The 20,846-nt window shown below is 42.3% G+C and overlaps 1 protein-coding gene across 1 annotated transcript in view; it reads left to right on the top strand.

Moving 5' to 3' along the window:
• The window catches only part of LOC8034239 (clotting factor G beta subunit), a 69,436-nt gene extending 62,688 nt beyond the window's left edge, over positions 1–6,748 (top strand). The window contains exons 7-8 of the mRNA XM_029971409.4: positions 3,767–3,939; positions 6,546–6,748. Coding sequence (XP_029827269.3) covers positions 3,767–3,939; positions 6,546–6,746 — 374 coding nt within the window. The 3' untranslated portion in view covers positions 6,747–6,748. The remainder of the gene's footprint in view (positions 1–3,766; positions 3,940–6,545) is intronic.
• Positions 6,749–20,846: the final 14,098 nt, after the last annotated feature.

The following is a 20,846-nucleotide window of genomic DNA, read 5'->3' as shown; positions in this document are numbered from 1 at the left end:
AAGTTTAACGAAAATCTAAAAAGAATCCCTAAAGAATTCTGGAAGTTCGTCAACGCGAACAGAAAGGAAGACACTTCTATTCCTGCGTTGAAAGTTGATGGTAGTACTCTGGTGTCTGATAACGCGAAGGTTGAATGCTTTAACTCGTATTTTAAGTCGGTATTTTCGGAAGACTCTCCGCATCTGGTATTTCCAGTGGCTTACCAAACACAGCAAAGCGTAATGCCCAGCATTAGAATTGACATGAACGGTATAGTGAAGTTACTGCGCGGAATTGATGCAACCAAGGCTGTCGGACCTGATGGCATTTCCCCTGTTATTTTTCGTAAGTGCAGTGTATCTATAGCGCGTTATCTTTTTGTTATTTTCAGTGAAACTTTAAAGACGGGGATGGTTCCAATGGATTGGAAGATGGCAAACGTTACACCAGTTTTTAAATCGGGTTCGAAAGCCAGTCTTGAAAATTATCGCCCTATTTCATTGACATCGATCTCACGTAAGTTGTTTGAACACATTATTTACAGTAACCTTTACTCGTTCCTAGATTCATTACACTTCTTTTCTCCCTCACAGCATGGTTTTCGAAGCGGCTACTCTTGCAACACCCAGCTGGTAGAATTTTATCATAATATATGCAGATCACTAAACAGCAGGAAATATGTCGACTGCGTGTTCTTAGACTTTCGAAAGGCATTTGACACGGTCCCCCATCAGTTATTATTGTATAAATTGGCTTTGCTAAACATAGACATCAACGTCCTGAACTGAATACAAAATTATTTAGAAGGTCGAGAGCAGCGGGTTGTTTTAAACGGTACTATATCCACATCAACTCGGGTTACGTCGGGTGTGCCACAAGGGAATGTCTTAGGGCCTTTACTTTTTCTCATATACATAAATGACATCACAGAAAACATACAGTCTCATATTAAACTGTTCGCCGATGACTGCGTATTATACAGGGAAATAAACACATCAGACGACCTGGCCATATTACAAACCGACATAAATATTTTATCTTCTTGGTGCAATCAATGTAAAATGAGCCTAAATTTAAGTAAATGCAAACATATTCGTTTCTTGAGAAGTGAGCTGCACGATTCTCATAGCTACCAAATCAACGGGACCGTTTTATGTACTGTGTTTGAGTATGTTTATTTAGGAGTGCTATTTGCGGATTCCCTAAAATTGAGCAGCCATATAGAACGTACAATCGGAAAGGCTAGTAAAATGTTTTATTTTTTCCGTCGAAATTTTAGATCCGCGTCGCGAAACGTTAAAGAAACACTTTATTTTTCCTTGGTAAGAACGATCCTTGATTACGCGTGCGTTGTGTGGACCCTTATCACGACTTCCTTATCAATAAACAAGAAAAAATTCAAAATCAGGCCGCGCGTTTTGTACTGAACAACTATGACATTTATGCTAGTGTTACAGATATGAAAGCCATGCTGGGATGGGAAACACTCGAATGTAGACAAAAAAACCTAAGACTAAAATTTTTCCACCGTGTCTTTCACAACAAAACAGGAATTGGTAAAGCCACTTATCATATGGAGCCATTCTACGTTTCTTTCCGTTGTGATCATTCCAAAAAGGTTGCTGTTCCCACTTACAGGACTGACAGTTTTGCGAATTTATTTTTTGTCAAATCCGCGAGAGAGTGGAACGACCTCCCGGAAGATATTGTGTCCATTGATGATAATGACGTTTTCTTTTTCCCCTTATTATAATGTTTTCTAAAACCCCCCTGCAATAATGCCCACAGGGCGATGTAGGTACAATCTAAATAATAAATAAATAAATGTCAATAAGTACGTGAATTGCTGAAGTCCTTGAAACTGCTCTGATGATGTAATTATATTCGTGAAAACGAAGGCAATTGGTAACCATGCGTGGGACGCCAAGGGTCTGCCTCCATGCTCCGCCGCTTGCGGCGGCCAGAATGCATGGGAAGAGGGCAAACCTTTTCCTCTAGAGTTAGTAGGTATGATCTCTTTGGGGGGAGGTTTCCGCGTCGTTCGGTTAAAATTTGACGCACTTATATTCAGTTACTCTCTCCGTGCCCGCTGGCTTTCCCGCACCCCGAGGGACATGGAAACCGCAAAAAAAGGCAGACGCTTAGATATGATTGCAGGCGACCTGTTCGCGCTTTCCACTTTTCATCCGTTTCCTGCTCTCACACTCCTACCCTGTCCACCGTTGCCTCTTTCCTCCTTCCCCGAGGCAAGAAGGATCTTCTGCCTTGCAGAATCTTAAGTATAATCGTGGGCCTTTAAGTTAAAAAAAAAAAGATGCAGTGCTGCATTTATGTCTAGTATACTTTGGAAAGCTGAAGGTTTAGAACTGTGACGAATGCTGCACACGTCACAGCCAAATGTCTTTGAAGATCTTTTGTAATAAAACCCGAGACTCAGGAACACAGAAGGGGACGAACACAACACCGGTCGGTTTTTATAGCAACGTTGTGTTGTGTTCGTCCCCTTCTGTGTCCCTTAGTCTCGGGTTTTATTACGACGAATCATCACCAGCTCACTTGATTTTTAAGTATTATTGAAGATCTACTTGCGTTCGTTAAAATATAAATCAGTTGCAGAATACTTGATTTCTTGTGCCCGGCGTATTATAGGACACTAATTAACTTCGTTTGAAAGTAATGGCACATCAGCCGTTATATATTTTTTAATATATTGCTGCCAGTAATCTGCATATTCATATAAATCCACAAAAACGCTTTTTCGGTGTCCTCTAGATATTTTAAAGCAGTCCACGACATAGTTTTATGCAACCGTAACTAAAAGTCAGAAAGTGGCACTTTTCAACTGTAACTATCGCCATAGTTTGTTTGAAAAAAATCTATATAGCAACGTTGGTGGTCGCAGTTATTTTGGGCACAAGGAGTGTGGTTGGATCTGAGTGCACACCGAACGCTCTCGCAGCGTTCGGTGTGCACTCACCGAACGCTGCGGGCACACAAGTCTGCCCGAACAATGGCAGACTTGTGTGGTTTGCGCAGCAGCCAAGAGTTTGCGCTCACTTTGAAACAGTCATATTGCTTCTGTTTTGCTTCAAGCAACGAAATGGAGGCGCCCACGAGGTAATCAAGGAATAGACGTCCGATACTCTAATTCTTTTTAGTTGATTTAGGGTGCTCTAAGGAATAGACAAACTTGCGTTACCAACGCACGTGTCTGCGATGAACATTGCCTTCACTAGGCAGCGCAGAAATATTTGATAGCCGGTTTTTTCCGCGACTTCGAAAAGCATACAACGAAATTACACACGATGCGGAAGATGTCACGACTCACGTTGGTGGTTGGTTTGTGAGTTCGGTGAGTTAGGTGAATAGATGTCAAGGCTCGCCGTGTTGGTGTGCTACAGAAGAATACAAGAGCCTTCCCGAAAACAATCGACCACCAGACGCGAACAGGGCGAACACTTCAATGTCGTGTCCGTTTCTTCTATTGTATTGTGAGTCTTTGCTCTGTTAATCGTTCCAGGTATGCGATATAAAAACTAGCCCACGTGCAAACTTTTCTTAGGCCGGAGGCCAAGCTGGGAATTTTATCATACCTTGCGTTTTAAAATGAGCACACCGAAATAAGAACAGATTTGCTTTCCGGTATTCATTAAACATCCGAAATATGATGCATTCGCTACTACGTGAATGTTTCAAAAGCCTGTCCTGGTTCCCTTAGATTTTTTTTTTTCAGTTAACTTTGCGTTTTGTGCGTGTTTATTTTAACAAAAGCGACGCTTGGTGCAGGTGGTCGTCTCCAGACCCATCTCCAGGAGGCCAGGGTACCCCTGGTGGCAAACGATGTCTGCAACGACGCGTACCGTTCGCTCGCGAGCTATGAGCGGGAGTTCCCTCGAGGCATCAGCGGCGACTTCATTTGCGCGGGAAACGTCACTGACGGGGGTGTTGATGCTTGTCAGGTAAGAAAGCTTTTTTATGCGAGTTGCTATGGTGAAGAAATATCATATCTCCTTTTGCCGTTCAGTTCGGCCCCACACTCTAAAAAATGCCCGCGCGACTACTTACCCGCAAAACACTCGAAGAGCCAATCTCTGCAATCTACGGAATTAGTTCAGCGAATGACGAGGCAGAAAATCCGTTTATACATAAAAATGAAGTCAGCGCTGTGTCATTACGAAATACAAAGCGCCATGCTTGCATTGCGTAATGCCACAGCGGAGACTTAATTTTTGAAGTTTAAACGGATGCTCCACCTCATCATTAGCTGAACTGATTCTGTGGATCGCACCAATTGGGCCTTTGTGTTTTTTGTGAGTAAGTGGACGAGCAGGCACTTTTTAGAGTGCCTGCTCGTCGGGTGAGGTCCTCGCGCTTGCGCAGCCCGGCATCGTAGCGTCAACTGCAGTTGACGCTACGATGAAATGGGGCGTATTGGGTGGCGCAAAATATAATCGGTGTCTCAAGTAGCGGCCAGGCTCTTTAAATCGACCGCATAATTCGGTTACTTAACCTATCGCGTTACGACTTCGTGCAGCGTTGCCCACAGATGGTGCTTTTTTTTTTTTGTAAAATTTTCAACTTACCTGAGGAAAAAGTAAAGAAAGAAAAAGGCCTAGCTTCTATGGGAACACAGCGACGCCACCGGTCTTCAAACAATACGGCGCCGTTTCGCACGGGAGAAAAGAGATGGCGCAACGAACGCCGCGAATGAACGAGCATACGGCGCCGAGAGCCGGCGTCTTTAGCAGACGACTTTTTCGGCTCAAAAGCGGCGCGCGTTCCGCAGGCGGCGACAGTCGCAGAAACAAAAACAGGCGCGGTAACAAGAAACTGCAGTTCCCCTTCTGCTAAAGACGCCGCCTCTCGGCGTCATGTGCTCGTTCGTTGGCGGCAGTTGGCGTCGCGACCGCTTACGCCATCTCTTGTCTCCCGTGCGAAACGGCGCTGTGTTGTTTGAAGACCGGTGGCTACGCTGCGTTTCCATAGGAGCTAAGCCTTTTTCTTTCTTTACTTTTTCATCAGGTAACTTTGCTCTCTGTAAATTTTACAAAAAAAAGAAAAGCACCATCTGTGGGCAACGCTGCACAAAGTCGTAGCGCGATAGGTTAAGAAACCGAATTTTACGGTCGATTCAAAGAGCCTGGCCTCTTCCTGAAGCACCCTGTGGTTATTATATCTGCCACCAAAAAGTGCCGTAAGCGTTTAGCGCCCCGGCTGAAATGCCCGTCGCCATTCGCCTGTATAGGCATCAAGTTTTGAGCGGCGCACGTTCTGAGTAAATTCAAATATTTTTGTTTGGGTTTCAAAAGCTAACGAATGCTATGAAAGAAAATAAAAAAAGAACAAAACAGCTGAAAGGAATGCATTCTTAGCGGTTTGATTAAACGTCATAATGAAGCATCATGATTTGTTTCGCTCTTTCTTGCGCACATGATTTGTGATTTGTTTCGCTCTTTCTTGCGCACAAACGCTGAGAGACGCCAGTACTCGAAAGCCTCCCGTGCATGTTTAAACGCTACAGCGGCGCCTTTATATGCATATAGCTGTCAAGTTTTGAGCAGCGCCGCTTCCCAGCTTTATCAGATATTTCTCGGTCATGTTTCCGTTCTGCGTCGCGTTGCGTCCTTTCAAAATGCTCTGTTACTGCCTGTGAACAAACGCTGAGGAACGCAGACAGACGCTACTTTTCGCCCGTGAATCGTGCATGACAGGACGCTAAAACGACGCGTCACGTCAGCATTATAGGATCGCGTCTGGTGGACGCTAATATATGGGACTATTTTTCTGGCTGCGTCTTGTGGACGTTACTGCGGCCCCCTGATCGAGAGAAACAAGCCTATAATGAAAAGTTTCCTAAAATCGACTGACATATGCTGGGCGCCGGCGCGCTTGACACTTCCGACATTTCTCGGTGGGACATTTGATTATGCTAGCCTGGTATTGACGTTGTCTTTGAATTCCGCGGCAGATACCTCTAAACTGTTTTTTTTTCTTTATTTTTGAAACAACCTAAGCTCATTCTTCTATAATTTAACTTTATCTGTGCACTGCCCCGCGCCACTCGGGTAGCAATGTCCAGCGCGACACATTGAGAAACCGATTTTCGCGGATTTTCCAAATTCGCATCGAAGCATCAGAGTATATGCTGCACCCGAATTTCGTAAGTGTAGGTCTCTAAAAAAATATCCAGGAAATTAAACATATTGTTAATTCCAACGAGACAAAAAGAATACAAAGTGTCTGGCTGGTTAAACGCTTCTACAAATCACATGATACGACACGCTCTCGTATGCACCGTATGGATCTTCTTTCGGGTGTTAGTCTCTAAAAAGCTTTCAAGTTTTCGTGCCATATATATAGTGCGATATGCGAGCAGCAGCGTCAACCTGGCAGTTTGATTGCTCTTTCACGACCGTAGTAAGCAATTAATTTTTATTATATTTTTTTCCCGAGACGTAGAGTCACGAAATATTATGACAAATGCGCCGCCAAAAAACACCTTTGTACAGAGTGGAAGTTTATTGTTTCATTGGAATACTAAAAAAAATCCTTTATGTCGTTTCAGCAAGACTCCGGCGGACCGCTGGTCACCAACTCAACGCGGGATGGCCGAAACTTCCTGGAAGTCGTCGGAATAGTTTCATTTGGCGTGGGCTGTGGAACGGCACAGTACCCTGGCGTTTATGCCAGGGTTGCCACATTCAGAGATTGGATTTTAAACAAGATGGCAGAAGTTATTCCCGACAGTCCAATAAACTTCATATAGAATCAGTGAACATCTCACTTGGAGTTCATTAATCTGTTGAAAACTTGAAAACCAAGAAGAACTGTAAGTGTGGTTAATTTTTCAAGTATTTAACTTAAGTAGTGTAATGTTTCTATACATTCGGTGTTAAATTTAACAGTAAAAACAAAGGAATGATAAAAAAAGGAAATGAAAGACATCTACGAAGAAGTGGAAAAAAGTGGTCTAAATCGCAGAAAAATCACCTATCGGCAAATTTTACACTCCGATGCGCATGGAATAAACCTTTTGTAGAATAGACCTGTTTTTAAATTACCGAAACATCAAAGAGAGTGCTGGGAATATCTACACGCAGCACGCGCACACCGTTCTAGTACAAACGATTCCAAGTAAATAACCAAAATAAGGCGTTGTCCAATACGCGTGCGAGGCAAAATTAGTTTTAAGGCTTTACAACGGAGCTGTTAAGGGCTAGTTTCCTCACTTTCGTGTCCGTGGAAATATAAACCTTACACAACCCTTTTGACAGCCACCGCCACCTATAAGCAGCGGTGGGAACCAGACAGCCGGCTTGCAAATTGTCTGGTTGCTGCCGTCGCTTCTAGATGGCGGCACATAGTACAGCTCCGTTGCTGTTCCTTCTTCACCAGAGTGGAAAGGCTCAAAGGTTTTGCTGTAGAACGGTTACTACTGCAGACGCCAGCACGAGCAGCGCGTGTAACTACACTCGTAGTATGCATGATACTTGGTGCTTTGGTAACTCATTAAAAGGCATATTTTCCAAGCATCAAAGCAGAATGTGGCGAACGCAGTTAAACGCGTTGCACACGCTCACCCGAACTGTAAAATGATTCTATGTTAATTACCAAACGAAGTCATGTGAGGATTCCGCAAACTGACCCCTCGTTTAAGGGGGACAGTTCGTCAGCCTACCCGGGTTGAGGTTTTCGTGAAGAGCGACCTCGACCTTTCACCCATTTTCTTCCCGGCACCTTCCTAATGGATTTACGGCAACCGGCTGACCACAGCCCGTAGATGGCAAAACACTTGAAAAAGCATATTAATTCACAGTACTGATTACTTTCCTAAAAAGTGCAAAAATATATTAAAAATTTTACAAGTTACAGCAGACTAAAAATAATGACATTTCAATATTACTTTTCAAAAGTAATTAAATAATTTACTTTTCAAATGCTTTGAGGCAGTCATAAGCGCACGTTTCATTTACAGTATGTGTACCAGAACTCATATATTCCTGTTTACATTGCAACAGCCTTATGCGCCTCGAAGTGAACTGCTTTGAAGAGTCGTTTTGGTGAAGCACACGACATAAGTATTAAACATGTGGAATAGCTTCTTTAGATGTGACTGAAAGACAGTTGACCCACAGGTTTCACTTTTAAATCAACGGTGAATGTTCTTCGTTAAAGGGTGATATCTTTCCGTCTTTCTGAAGTAAAACAAGTCATAGTCAGCGTCAGTATGTTAGCTCGGGCCATGGAAGCTCGCTCTTACAAGGATGCGTCACGTGAATTGTTTCCTCCCGCCTCGTACGAAATACAATATAACTCTCTCAAGAACAATTGTTGACGTAATCCCGGTCATTCTTTTCAAGGAATATTGTTCCCAAAGCCCCGAAGAGTCCAAGGTATTGCGCGTTGTCACACAAGGGGGGCTGGATATCTGCTAGGCAAAAGCGAAGCCAGTTGAAGATAGGGATGGAGGGAGGTTCCTAAATTGTGTACTTCCCCAAAAAAACGGGTGGCGATATCTGCTTCTAGGCTTATTCCATAATGAATTTCCCAAGAAAATGCGGCAAGGCCTGATCCCTTAACTAGGTATACCATGAGCGTCACCTGCTTTGATCGACTTCCGTCTTTTCCAACCCCAAAACGACCTTTACTTAACAAGGCCAATAGTACGCACGAAACGTCATTTGATTTTGACAACGCATTTGGCATTAACTATTTATTCAGCTCATTCGCTGTTCAGAAGGGTAGAAGATTACGGGTTCACTTGCTTTACGAAAGAGCCAGAATGCTGGGCATCTGTTCGTTGTGTGCTCTCAGGTTTCAAAATGTGTCGAACTCACTGATGATGTGCCCTTCGCCGTGTAGCCTATCAGCCGTTCACCCTAAAGCTGACAGTGCGGTGAAAGCTGCGTTCTCGTAGGAACAGTCACACGTCTATCTTTCACCACGGAACCACACTCTCGTTTATACTCACGCGCCGAAAAAGGTACGGGTCAGGCGAGCAAAGGAAGGTCGTTGATTAATCCTGGTGAGAACGTAGCTCCCAGCGCACTGTCAGCTTAGGGATGAACGAAGTAGGGTATCGTCGTGATGATGTGACGCCGTGAATACATTGCCTAGATTTCGTGAGGCGTGGCCTTCCAGCGTTTTCTTTTTCACGTAAGAGTTTCTCCTTCGCCTTCCCAGCCCGCCTTTGTGCCTGTGATGAGTTCTTCGTACGAGGCTTTGGACACAGATGCCCGTCGTTTATTTGTTCTGATGTATCTTTTACGACAATTCGCATTGCAATATTATTATATCTTTTTTTAAGCTAGCCATTGAACTTTCTTATTTGAGACAAATGTAATTTAAAAAGTAACTAGTAATTTTTTTCAAAATTATTAAGTGAGAGTTATTCATTAAATTACTAAATTGCCAGGCTAGAAAAGTAATTCGTTGCATTACTCATTACTAAAAATAATTTAACTACTAGTTTCATTACAAATAATGTCAATACTGTCATATCCGCCACGGCCGCGTAGAAAGCGAATTGAGTACTCGTTTTCAGCTGAGGGTTGGAGGCGTCTTCGGGGAGCGGGGGAGGAAAGGGTGGTCGGGAAGCCTTGGCGGCTCCCCTCGTGTACGTGGAAAGGGCGCTTGCCATGGGCGCAATAGGAATGTTTATTGCCCCTGATTGGACAGGCTAATTGCCAGTGCAATGGGTTTGAGGCTCTAGCGATCAAAGACAGGTTGAGTTCAAAAAGATCTCCGGATCAGTACGTTTGTTTCCCGTAGTACGAGGGCCGAGTTTTTGTCACGCGCGACACAGGAGATTTCCCACACCGCGCGCGGCTGGGCACTTGGCGCTGAGGCTCAATATCATCCTCATAGGCTGCCGCGAACATAGTATGCAGAAGCGCGGCGGTTACTTTTTTTTTATCTTGAAAAAAAGTTGTTTTCCTTTTGTAAATATATACACAGTCAATCGATCATCGAGTATGAGCGGCACTGAGGCCACCAGAAAGCCCCAGCCATGGAATCACACCACGATTTACTGGTCCTTATAGAAACTCCAAAGGAGGCGTCCACGTACGGGGGAAGATCAACCGAAATCCAATGGTAAAACTTTACAAGCCGTTGATGTACGCACGTACAAAGTGTAGATTGCTTAGAGTTTTTCCTTTAAAACTGTTACTGCCGCAAGAGGCAGCGCGCCCGGTGCTTCGAACAATTCTGAATACTCTTATTGCTACTTGGATTATAAAAAAATGGTCAAATGGGTTTGGATATTATCACCTTAGACCAATAAAAATCAACAAACATATCAGCAATTTATTTACCCGAATTATATTTTAATTCAGATGGTCACTATTATAGACAGATTGAAAAGGTGTGTGTGTGTGTGTGGAGGGGGGGGGGGGGGAAGGGCGGGGAGAAACTCGTTATGTGAGCTAGGAAACCGACTGCTGCGGGATGCGCTTCAAGTCATGATTTGTTTGTATTTAAATATTTTTTTTTGTAACCGGCTACCGCAACTGGCAACCATATTTTGTTACTTCTGGAAGGGAACTTGCACAACACAAGTTACCCAACCTGCATGGTTTGTACCTTGGTTAACCGCTACAACTTTCATGAACAATGCGTTAGAAAGAAGCGAATATATATACGGACAATCCCTGAAGTAGCACAGTTCTTCAGGCCAGAGTTTTGGGTTTTGTCTGGCGATTCAGGGCCCGCAGAACCCCCAAAAACGAGGTTTAACTAGATTTATAAACTTTGGCCAGTCTGGGTATTTTAGGTTCACTACACAGTTGTTTCGTTTCCACCTGGCAACTTCGGGCCTAAACCTCAAAAGATGTGATGAATTATGCTTCACTACAGGCTGTTCCGTTGATAAGTTGTAACTTTCGGTCAGGGCTTGTTTTATGAATATCGTGGTAAACCAGACAAAAGCCTTTAAACTCTAAGACTTTAAAAAATTTAAGACAAGTAATATGGTACCAGTGTGGTAGGCGTTAACGAAAGAGTGAAGGGAAATACATACTCGTTACTTGCGAATAAAAGGAACTCGTTACCAACTGGCCTTACCTCAAAATAAAGAGAACGCGTCGTTACCGTTACCGATAAAAAGTAACGCACGTTGCTGTTGCGTTACTTTTTAATTACGAATTAACACGTTTTATTCGTTTGAGGTTACAGGTATGTATAAAAACCGCCATATTTCATGAAATATTATGACTATAGTGAAACTGGACATTATTATATTTTATTTTTTTCCGGTGCTACCTAACGGCCCACAGAAAAGAAAAGTAAAAAAAAAAACTCGTGAAACTTATAGTTATTTGCCTTGTCGCTTAGAATCGAAAAAAAAAAATGGAACTTCAGAAAACAAAATTAACGAGGAACACTTTCGAGTATTGATACACGTTACTCGAAATAAGTAACGCAAGTACTGGGGTTGTGCGTCGATTCATATTATTTTTTTTATGTTAAAATTAATGATTTTTTCCTTTGCTGAATATGTAGCAAACGGCCAGTGCCATTTTTACGTTCTTTTGGATTGTAAAAATGTTAGCGATTAATCAGTTTAAAAAAAAAATTATCGCAATTAGCGGATTACTCATTTAACTGGTAGATTAATCGATCAATAGCCAAGCTCTAACAAGTACGTTACCCATTACTGTTTTGAAATTGTAACAAGCATTTTACGTCTTTACCGGAATAACAAACGCGTTAGCGCTGTAACGCCATTACTATTAACGCGCTAGCCCCAACACTGTATGGCACTAACTGACGCCTTGGAGCGAAGCCTTAATAGGCACAAGTTTGGGCTCTCGGATTGCCAAACTTGGGCCAACATCGGCGTTTGTCTGGTATCCTGCCTGCGATCACTAAACATATATCGGTGAAGGGACGCTTTCTTCCTGTTAAGCCTTCAACAAACAAACACAACAAGGGTAGTTCGTATAACCCCTTGGGACACGCTCTCCCATCTTTTATATATCTACACTGTCCAATTTCACCTCAGTGAGAGCGTTACATACTTGAACATGGTCAAGTTAGTTGAAACCCGGTTCAGACGAAGCCTTGGAAGGTAGAACAGTTTAACGCAGGAATTCGGTGGCAAAGGTCGGTAGCACAAGTAGAGAGCTTCTTGCTCAAGATCCTCCTGTTTGTCCAAATGCAGGAAGAGTGGAATTTATATCCTCAGCTAAATCGTTCGAGAATTTTCATTGTACACTAATGCATCGAACCCAACTTAGATGGTCCGCAAAAATCGGTTCCGTAATGTATCACGCCGCTATTTACTACACAGGTTTACTACACAAAAAACAAAAACAAAAACAATTTAATTTGTTAGAAATGCACAAAAACTTCCTCGGGGAATCAAGCGCAGTGTTTCGCAGACGGTGCGTCACTTCTAAGAAATGCTGCCGACAGATGTCGCAAGCGTCATGTGCGCGCCGTGGCGGAGCTTTGTGTACCATTTTTTTGTATAGGTTTGAGGACATTTTTTTTAGCGCCGCGCTCTCTCTCTGAAATACACATTTCAAACTATGATTACAAAAACACACACACACACACACAAAAGGTTACCTTTAATACAAATAAAGGCATTTAGACCCCTCAGGGCCCCGTATTTTTACGAAGACTATCGGTCGAGGCAATGATTATGTATGCATATGTGTCTGTGCATTCCTGCGGTGCATTCAATTTAAACCGAGAATTTATCAACCATAGAAGCCAATAAAGGAAATTGCCTCTTGCGTCTGACGTTGCGCCATCTGTCGCCAGCATCTACGAATCCGCGTGCACCGTATGGCATGGTCTGTAAAACGCCACCGCAGAGTAACAAAAAAAGATTTTTTTTCTGTTTTTTATGTAGGCAAGTTAATTTGTTAATATTTTTATTTCGAACGTCTGTTACTTCGCCAAACTTTGCCTTAAATTGCAGCGCGATCGCCATTAGAGTACACGCCGTAATGACTTCAGCAAAGGGAAAACAAATCAACAACCCCGCTTAGACGCAATTTCTGGCCAATCAGACAGCCCCATATGAAGCTTGCAGACTTTGAGTGCAATACGAGTTCACAAAGAAAAAGACTTTCCACTCTATTACAAAGAAAAAAAAATAGAGGGCACGGTGTTAATACCTTTTAATTACCTCTGATACCCACCAGAACCGATGTGTTACCTCGGATATGCCTGTGAATTATGAGTGTAAGGGATAAGATTTATCGGACGATGCTTGTTCAGTTAAAACACAAAGGTGATCACTGCGCAAGCCGACAGCGAGTTATTCAATATGAGTCAATACTTTTTTTACCACATGCCCCTTTCTAGAGAAATATGCAACAAATGCTTATGATCGCAGCAACCCTAATCTATGGGTGATTATTTGAATAAACATATCGCATGCTGTGCAAACTCAGCGTGCCCATAAGTGTGTTAAAAAGGGAAACATTTCTAACCCCCAAAAGCGTTGGAAAGAGACTACTATTTGAGAAAGGCGACATTTTATTTTTATGTAGAAGAATGTGGTGAGTCGCTTTTTTCTGAAGAAAAGCTGCCAATTTTCACACTAAGAAATGACGTATTTAGTTCTTGTTTTGGGCGAGTAGCGAGTGACGGTATTTAGTTTATGTTTTAGTAAACGTATCATGCCTGCTTCGGACGCACTTTCTTGGCGAGTTGTCACCAATCTTCGAGATCGCCCTACGTTATGCCGGGGGAGGCGTGAAAACAATACAAGGATTTAGGGATTTGATATTCACTTTCTGGTGATCGGGTTTTGAGTGCTGAGGCTGAGCTAGGAGATGGGTTTTGGATCGTTCAAACTTCCCGATAAATTACAAAACGTCTAAATATATGAGTGCATTTTAACTTTTTTTTATCAAAGCCAATGACCAAAAATCAACATGGCAATCAAAATATGCCGGGTGCATGACGTAGACAGTGCTTCTAATCGTAGGTAGGGGTTGCCATAAAAATGTCAGTCTCCGTATCGCTTTATTTAAATATTTTATCTCATTTGTAAAAAAATATAACTCATCACGATAAAAAAATCATCGGTTTATAATCTCATGAAATCACAGAATCTCGCAAGAAAGTGTAAATCCTTTACCGGCACCTATTCACTTTGAACTCGCATAGAAATTATTATATTGAGGCATAAACGTTTGTCAATGCTTCCTTCTTGTTTATCCAATAAGACCCTTCCCAAGAGTAGAATTACACAGCGGTTCAGAAGTACGTGGATGATGGGCATCCCGATTATATTTCAAGACTTTTCGTTCCGCCTCTGAGAGGAAAACCAGACTCTCTTGTAGACGTTGATATGAAGCAAGAGTACGAGGAAATCCGTGTTCGGCAACGGCGCGTGGGCTCGGCCGCACACGTGTCTACACTCCCGTTCTCTTTAAGTCCGGCAGCTGCTGATTCTACGGTTCAGTGGAGTCAATGTACCCGCAGCAAACCTGCGTTGCCTCGCGGCTCGTAACCTTTGTGTGTTTGGGACCACCGATAAATAGAGAAGAGCAATAAAAATTCCAAGCTTCCTCCAGAAAAATCGAACAGGGGAATCTGAATGTCGTCTCGCGCAAAGCAGTATGAAACATGTCGAAAGGTAAAATCACGTTGGCGACAAACAACACTTACATAAAGTTTAAAACGAGTTCACATGCTCAAGACCACTGAAAATAGATACCCCCAAAGAGCGCAAGCTAAATTCGCGCACATAAATTTCACAGTGCGTAGAGTTTTTGTAATGCACATCCGCACAGGTCGGGCATCTACATTGACATTACACCCTTCCACTGTTCTTGTCCATATCGCGCAAAAGAAGGGAGACTTCAGTTGTGGTGGATATTATAAAGTATAACACTTTTAGACAACCGTCAGCGCAGAACATCCAAGTAGCATGAGCGGATAGCCTTGGCCGGTGTATTAATATGCATACGAATATTAAGAGAGACACATTTTCATTGGAGAAATGGTAGAACAAAAGTCCTTGATAGGTCACCGAAGGTTGGTTCGCAACAACCTACCTCCCGGGACCTATTAACGACGGCTCTAGAAATTCGTAGAGTCCCTTATGTTATCGCAAACACGACTTGAATGCGTAAGCACCAGCGCTGATGTAAACGTGATAGTGAACCTGCGAAGACAGCGCGCTCTCTGGCGACGATCTTTTGGCGCCGTTTCATAGGTGACTTTCGCTTTTGGAACCTTTCATGTCGCCGACGTGTTTTCGGTCGAGGATTTTGAAGGTCGATTGAACGAAGAGACATAAGGTTTTCACCTTAATAAATATTTTATTTTTGCGACAAAAATGCGCAGCTGAATTTTGATTACAACAGAAGATAGGACATGATTTCTTTTTGATTGATACAAAATAGGTGAAAAAGAACGATTGATTCGCAAGTCTCTCCTACTTCTAAATCACTATTTACTTAGTGTGATTTGTCCGGTTTTTGATTTAATATAACTAAAACGATTTTTAAATGTTATCAATTGTATTTTAAACTTTATTAAGTTATTCAAGCTAAAACTTTACTTATGAAGTTTTTTTTTTCTTGATATCTTAAACTAAATACATTTTCAGAATGTCCTGGGTATGCTCTTTACGACATGCTAGTTTAATCTCTAAATTTGAAATAACAACTGAAAATAAAAACATTAAACCTATACTGAAACAAACGTTCATATTCACCACTACCTTCATTGAGGTAACCGTCAGAGGTGCAAAAATTGCAATTAAAGCGGTTATTAAAAAAAGAAAACACCATCATTGGCCCCAATGGCAGTAATGGATGTTACGCTTTCACTTTTGCCAATATTAACTCACAGAAAATTTTTAAATTTAAATAGCTTAAAATTAATATTCTGACGTAGTTTACCAGCTATGTGGCAAGTAAGTAATCATTCGGATTTCGCCCGAACCCTCTCTTTAAGGACTGGCAGTTGCTCTCGTTTTCATGGGCTCAGTCGTTCATATGCCATGATTAAAGATGTGGAAAAAATAATTGTATTGTCCGTGTTATTATCGAAAGCATGAAATGTCCCATGGAGTGAATTCGGTGAAAATTGGAGCCTAAATGTCCATTGGCTCAGCAAAACGGCATCTGAATTTTGCATTGGCTGAGCGAAGCGGCTCCTAAATTGCAATTTTCCCATTTGCACCAAAAAACAAAGAATATCACAGCAACGCAGGTGCCTCGTCACGGAAGCCGGCGCGTGGGCTCAAGTTCAAAGCGGAGGCTCTTCAGAAATAAAACACAAAGAAAAGCACAGCAACGCAGATGCCTCGTCACGGAAGCCGGCGCGTGGGCTCAAGTTCAAAGCGGAGGCTCTTCAGAAATAAAACACAAAGAAAAGCACAGCAACCGAATGCTTCGTCACTGAGCCGTCGTGAGGCCGGCAGGGTCCGCCGCGCATGCGCAGTGGGGTAGCGTGATGTAACCACCGGAGAGCCGTGTGCGATAGGAAGACGTGGCGCACTGCTTGTAGGAATGCGCTGCATGTAGGAATGCTTTCGCATTCCTGCACGTAAGTAGTCTAATGTGTCTCAGTCAAATTTGTTTAGGTGTTTAACTAATTCTGGCAACAACGCAGAGACACGTGTTTGTCGAAAAATTTACATAAGCTTGGTCATGCTGACAAGGACAGGGAAGCACATAATATCTTGATCGCAAACTAGATGTCGCAAAAAGATATAGATAAAATTGACGTCACATGTCTTGAGGTTACAAGCGGCGGTCACATCACGTATTATAAATGTGGCTACTAAATTTAGCGGATAAATTGACATCACGTTTTGAGGTTAAAAGCATGGTAAGGAGACGTCGATTTTCTGGCTAAATATAGCAGAGTAATTGTCGTCTCGTGGCATTCATTTCTCGCTACATTTAGTGGCGAAATTTATGTGATGGTCCTTCCTGTTGCTTCTGCGTGACGTGTATTTTTTTTAATGAAAGTATTCTGACGGAATTTAACCAATGAAACACTTTCAGTGCTAAAAGACACCAAATCTCTTTCTTTTTTAATCAACCAATCGACTTTCGTAGTGTACCTGGTGGAGGTCCTCAATGCTTTCTACAATGTCGTTTAGTCAGTTGTTGCATAAAAATAGCGTTACTGTGCGGAAAAAGGGCTCCATCGTGTTTTTAATCTGGACGAGCTGAACGTTTCCGTCCTTTTTCCAGGCCCTCTTTGGCTGAATAGCAAATGAGGAAGGGAGGGAGGCTTCTGTTCAGTGCGAGCGGGTTCTTTAGTCACTGATTATTGAGCGGCATTAAATAACACCATAATGACTGACGGCTTTGCGTGAAAAATCTGCACGGTCCTTGCTTACTTGTGTCGGTGTTGGATGCACTACAGGAAGGACATCCGAGAGAGTGTCGGCAACGGAGTGCAGCTGTAGGCTTGTCGTCATAGCGTCCGCGATCACTGTGTTACGGCCCGTGGAATTACGGGCTAAGATTTGGACTATAATCCTTGATGGGTTAAAGAAACGCATGCGTGGCGCGTACGGAGCCTCTGATCCTCGATCCGCCGCCAACCAGATGACGTCGTTAATCGATAAGAATGCTGACTAACAAAATATAAAACATTAAAGGTTGTTATATTAAACAACCCCCTCTATTTCTTATATTGCCGCTGATTATAACACTCTTCGCTCTCCCCACGTAGACAGAATATTTAGATAACGGTCGTCTTCCCGTACAGCTTAAGTTTTTTTAATTCATGGACAGGTTTAATTCTTATCCATTTTAAATTTTCTCAGATTTTTCATAACGAGCTTGATGGCCAATCTTCTGATTTTGAATATATTTACCAGAATCAGGTACGAAACCCGAATTATAAAAGTACTAGAAAAGGACGACACAACCAATACAGTGATTCTACTATGTTGGGTTTTACTTTTGTCAAATCATTAGTATGCTTTGCACAAGAAAATTAGGACATGAGGATATATAGTGGAAAACTAAATTTCGCTCTGCAAATAAAAAACAATAACCGCGTTTTCTTTTTTTTTTTTTTGTACTTCGGAAAATTAGGAGTTCGAAACTCTGGCTCGTGCATCAAGGTCCCAGCCGAATGTTGTTCAACTACCACGTGTGCTTAGTAGAAATGAATATGTTGCAGACAATTTGGGCTGGCGTTTTTGGTCTAGTGTAGGCTACCAAATTACTTTGATTCAAAGTAAAGGCCACAGAGCTTCATCTGATCTTTATGACACGATAACTAAAGCTCAGGATGTCACATGTTGTAATTTATAAATACTTTTAAAAAGCCTATCCTGTAACCTTGGAGGTGGAATCTGTGTCCAATACATGCTCACAGAATGTCTTCAAACATTGCGGACTCTGGTGATTGATGTAGCAGCCACTAGATGGCGCAAACTTTTGAAAAGGGTCTATTGCATCAAAAAATAGACAAAAAAAAAACAACTTTCCAAAGAGCAAGCGGCAACAAGATAATCAAGGAAGGGAGTGCCGATACTATAAACCTAACATATTTAGTGGATCTTGAACGCTTCAAGAAATTGGGATACTCTGACTACGCTCTCGCGCCTGTCTCGGACGAACATTGGCTGCTCTAGGCAGCCGAGTAATACCTGGTAGCCTGATGTGACCACGAGTTCAAGGGTTGACACAAATATTGATTATGTTGCTGAAAATGTCGCAACTCACGTTGGTGGTTAGTTTGATGATAAGGTGCCATTTCTCACCTGGGGGGTAAGTTTAGGGACCAAAAAACAAAAATTGAAGACGATAACAGCATCCAGAACACAATTGACCGGAGAACCTAAACAGGAAGTGATTTTAATATGTATTATTATTGCAAAGTTGCAAGCAAGCTGGACAGAATAAACGACAGTAAACCATGGGGAAGGGGAATAGAGGAACAAAGGGCAAACACAAATCTCCAAAAACAGTTAGGTTCCTGGTGCGCGCTGAAAGAATTCGCCTAGTCCTACTATCAAACCAGGGACCTCTCTATTTCCATTCCAGCGTTCTACCAAATGGGCTGACCAGGAGTTAGACGTCTCTAGAGCAAACGAGTTTTATCAGCTTCCACACGTCAAACACCCACAAGGGTGAACGGCCTTCAATATTAAGGTTACAATGTTAATGCAAACTTGCAAGCGAGCTGAACAGTAGAAACGATACTAAACACCGGGGAAGGGGAACTAGAGAGACAAAGGGAAAATCGAAATTTCCCAGCACAGCTAAGTACATTCTTCGCGCTGAAAAATTCCGCCTGTTCCTGGTATCAAACCTGAGAACTTTCCACAACTTAGGAAAAATGACTTTTTTTATTTTCATTTAGAAGAATATAGCGAGTCACTTCTTTACTGAAGAAAAGCTGTCTTCTTTCGCACTACGAAATGACGTATTAAGATCTTTTTTTGAGCGAGTAGCGAGTGGCTGTCTTTATGTTTTAGTATACTTATCATGCCTGCTTCGGCTCACTTTCTTAGTGAGTTGTCACGTATCTTCGGGATCGCCCTACGTTATGCCAAGGGAGGTGTAAACAACATACAACATTTTAGGGGTTTGATATTCGCTTGCTATTGCCGTAGTTAAGAGATGGGTTTTGGATAGTTCAAATTTCCCGATAAATTAAAAAAAGTCGAAATGTATAAGTGCAGTGTAAAGTTTTCTTGTTTTGTTTTTTATCAGAAGAGCCAATGATAATACTTTTGTATGGCAATCAGAATGTGCCGAGTGTATGAAGTACATAGTGCTTTTAATCGTAGATAGGGGTTGCCATTTAGTACCCGGATATGACGAGGCCACTAGATTTGGCTACTGTTGCATCTCCCTTTAACTGCTTGGATGTATGGAGAGTAGATGCACGGACACTCTTACGCATGGGGGGCAAAGTGAGGTAATAAATATGGGTGTGACAACAAAGATGTCAGCCTCCGTATCTCTTTATTTAAATATTTCATCTACTTTGTAGATAATGAAAGTCATCATGCAAAAACAAATTGACGGCTTATAATCTCATTAAATGGCAGAATGTTCCAAGAAGGTGTACATCCCCCTATCGGCGCCCATTCTCTTTCCACTCGCGAATAAAATATCATATTCAAACATAAATGTTTATCAATGTTTCTTTCTTTATTATACCATTACACCCTTTCCAAAAGTAGAATTACAGAGCGCTTCAATAATAATAATATTGGGGTTGTATGGATGTTTATACAGCGTGCAGTTGGTCAGCCATTTTCAAAGTTATGACGAGTCCCTCGCTGTAGATGAGCAATTTAGCCAATGCATTAGAACCGCTAACCTGGTGTCTTTGACGTGCACCACGCAGTAGTGATACACGACCGCACGCCGGTACGATGCTCGTCCAGATCGAAACGGGCAAGGGTGGGTGTTGGCAGATCGCTTCACAAGTACATGGATGACGCGCATCCCGATGATATTTCAAGACATTTCGTTCTTTCTCCGGTTTGAAGCAAAATTATGAGGAAATTTGTGTTGTGCAACAGCCCGTGCGAGAGGCCGCACACGTGTCTACACTCCTGTTTTCTTTAAGTCCGACAGCTGCTGATTCTACGGTGCAGTGGAGTCCATCTACCCGCAGCAAAACTGCGTTGCCTCGCGGCTCGTAACATTTGTGTGTTTGGGACCACCGGTAAATAGAGAAGAGAAATAAAAATTCCAAGCTTCCTCCAGAAAAATCAAACAGGGGACTTAAAATGTCGTCTTGTATAAAATAGTATGAAACATGTCGAAAGGTAAAGTCACGTTGGCGACAAAACAACACTTACATAAAATTTAAAAAGAGTTCACATGCTCGAGATAATTGAAAATAGATACCCCCAAGGAGAGCAGGCTAAATTTCCGCACATAAATTTCACAGTGCTTAG

This window comes from Ixodes scapularis, unplaced genomic scaffold (genome assembly GCF_016920785.2).
Source record: "Ixodes scapularis isolate PalLabHiFi unplaced genomic scaffold, ASM1692078v2 PGA_scaffold7__128_contigs__length_106722199, whole genome shotgun sequence".
NCBI lineage: Eukaryota > Metazoa > Arthropoda > Arachnida > Ixodida > Ixodidae > Ixodes > Ixodes scapularis.
This window is presented reverse-complemented; position numbering and strand designations above follow the sequence as displayed.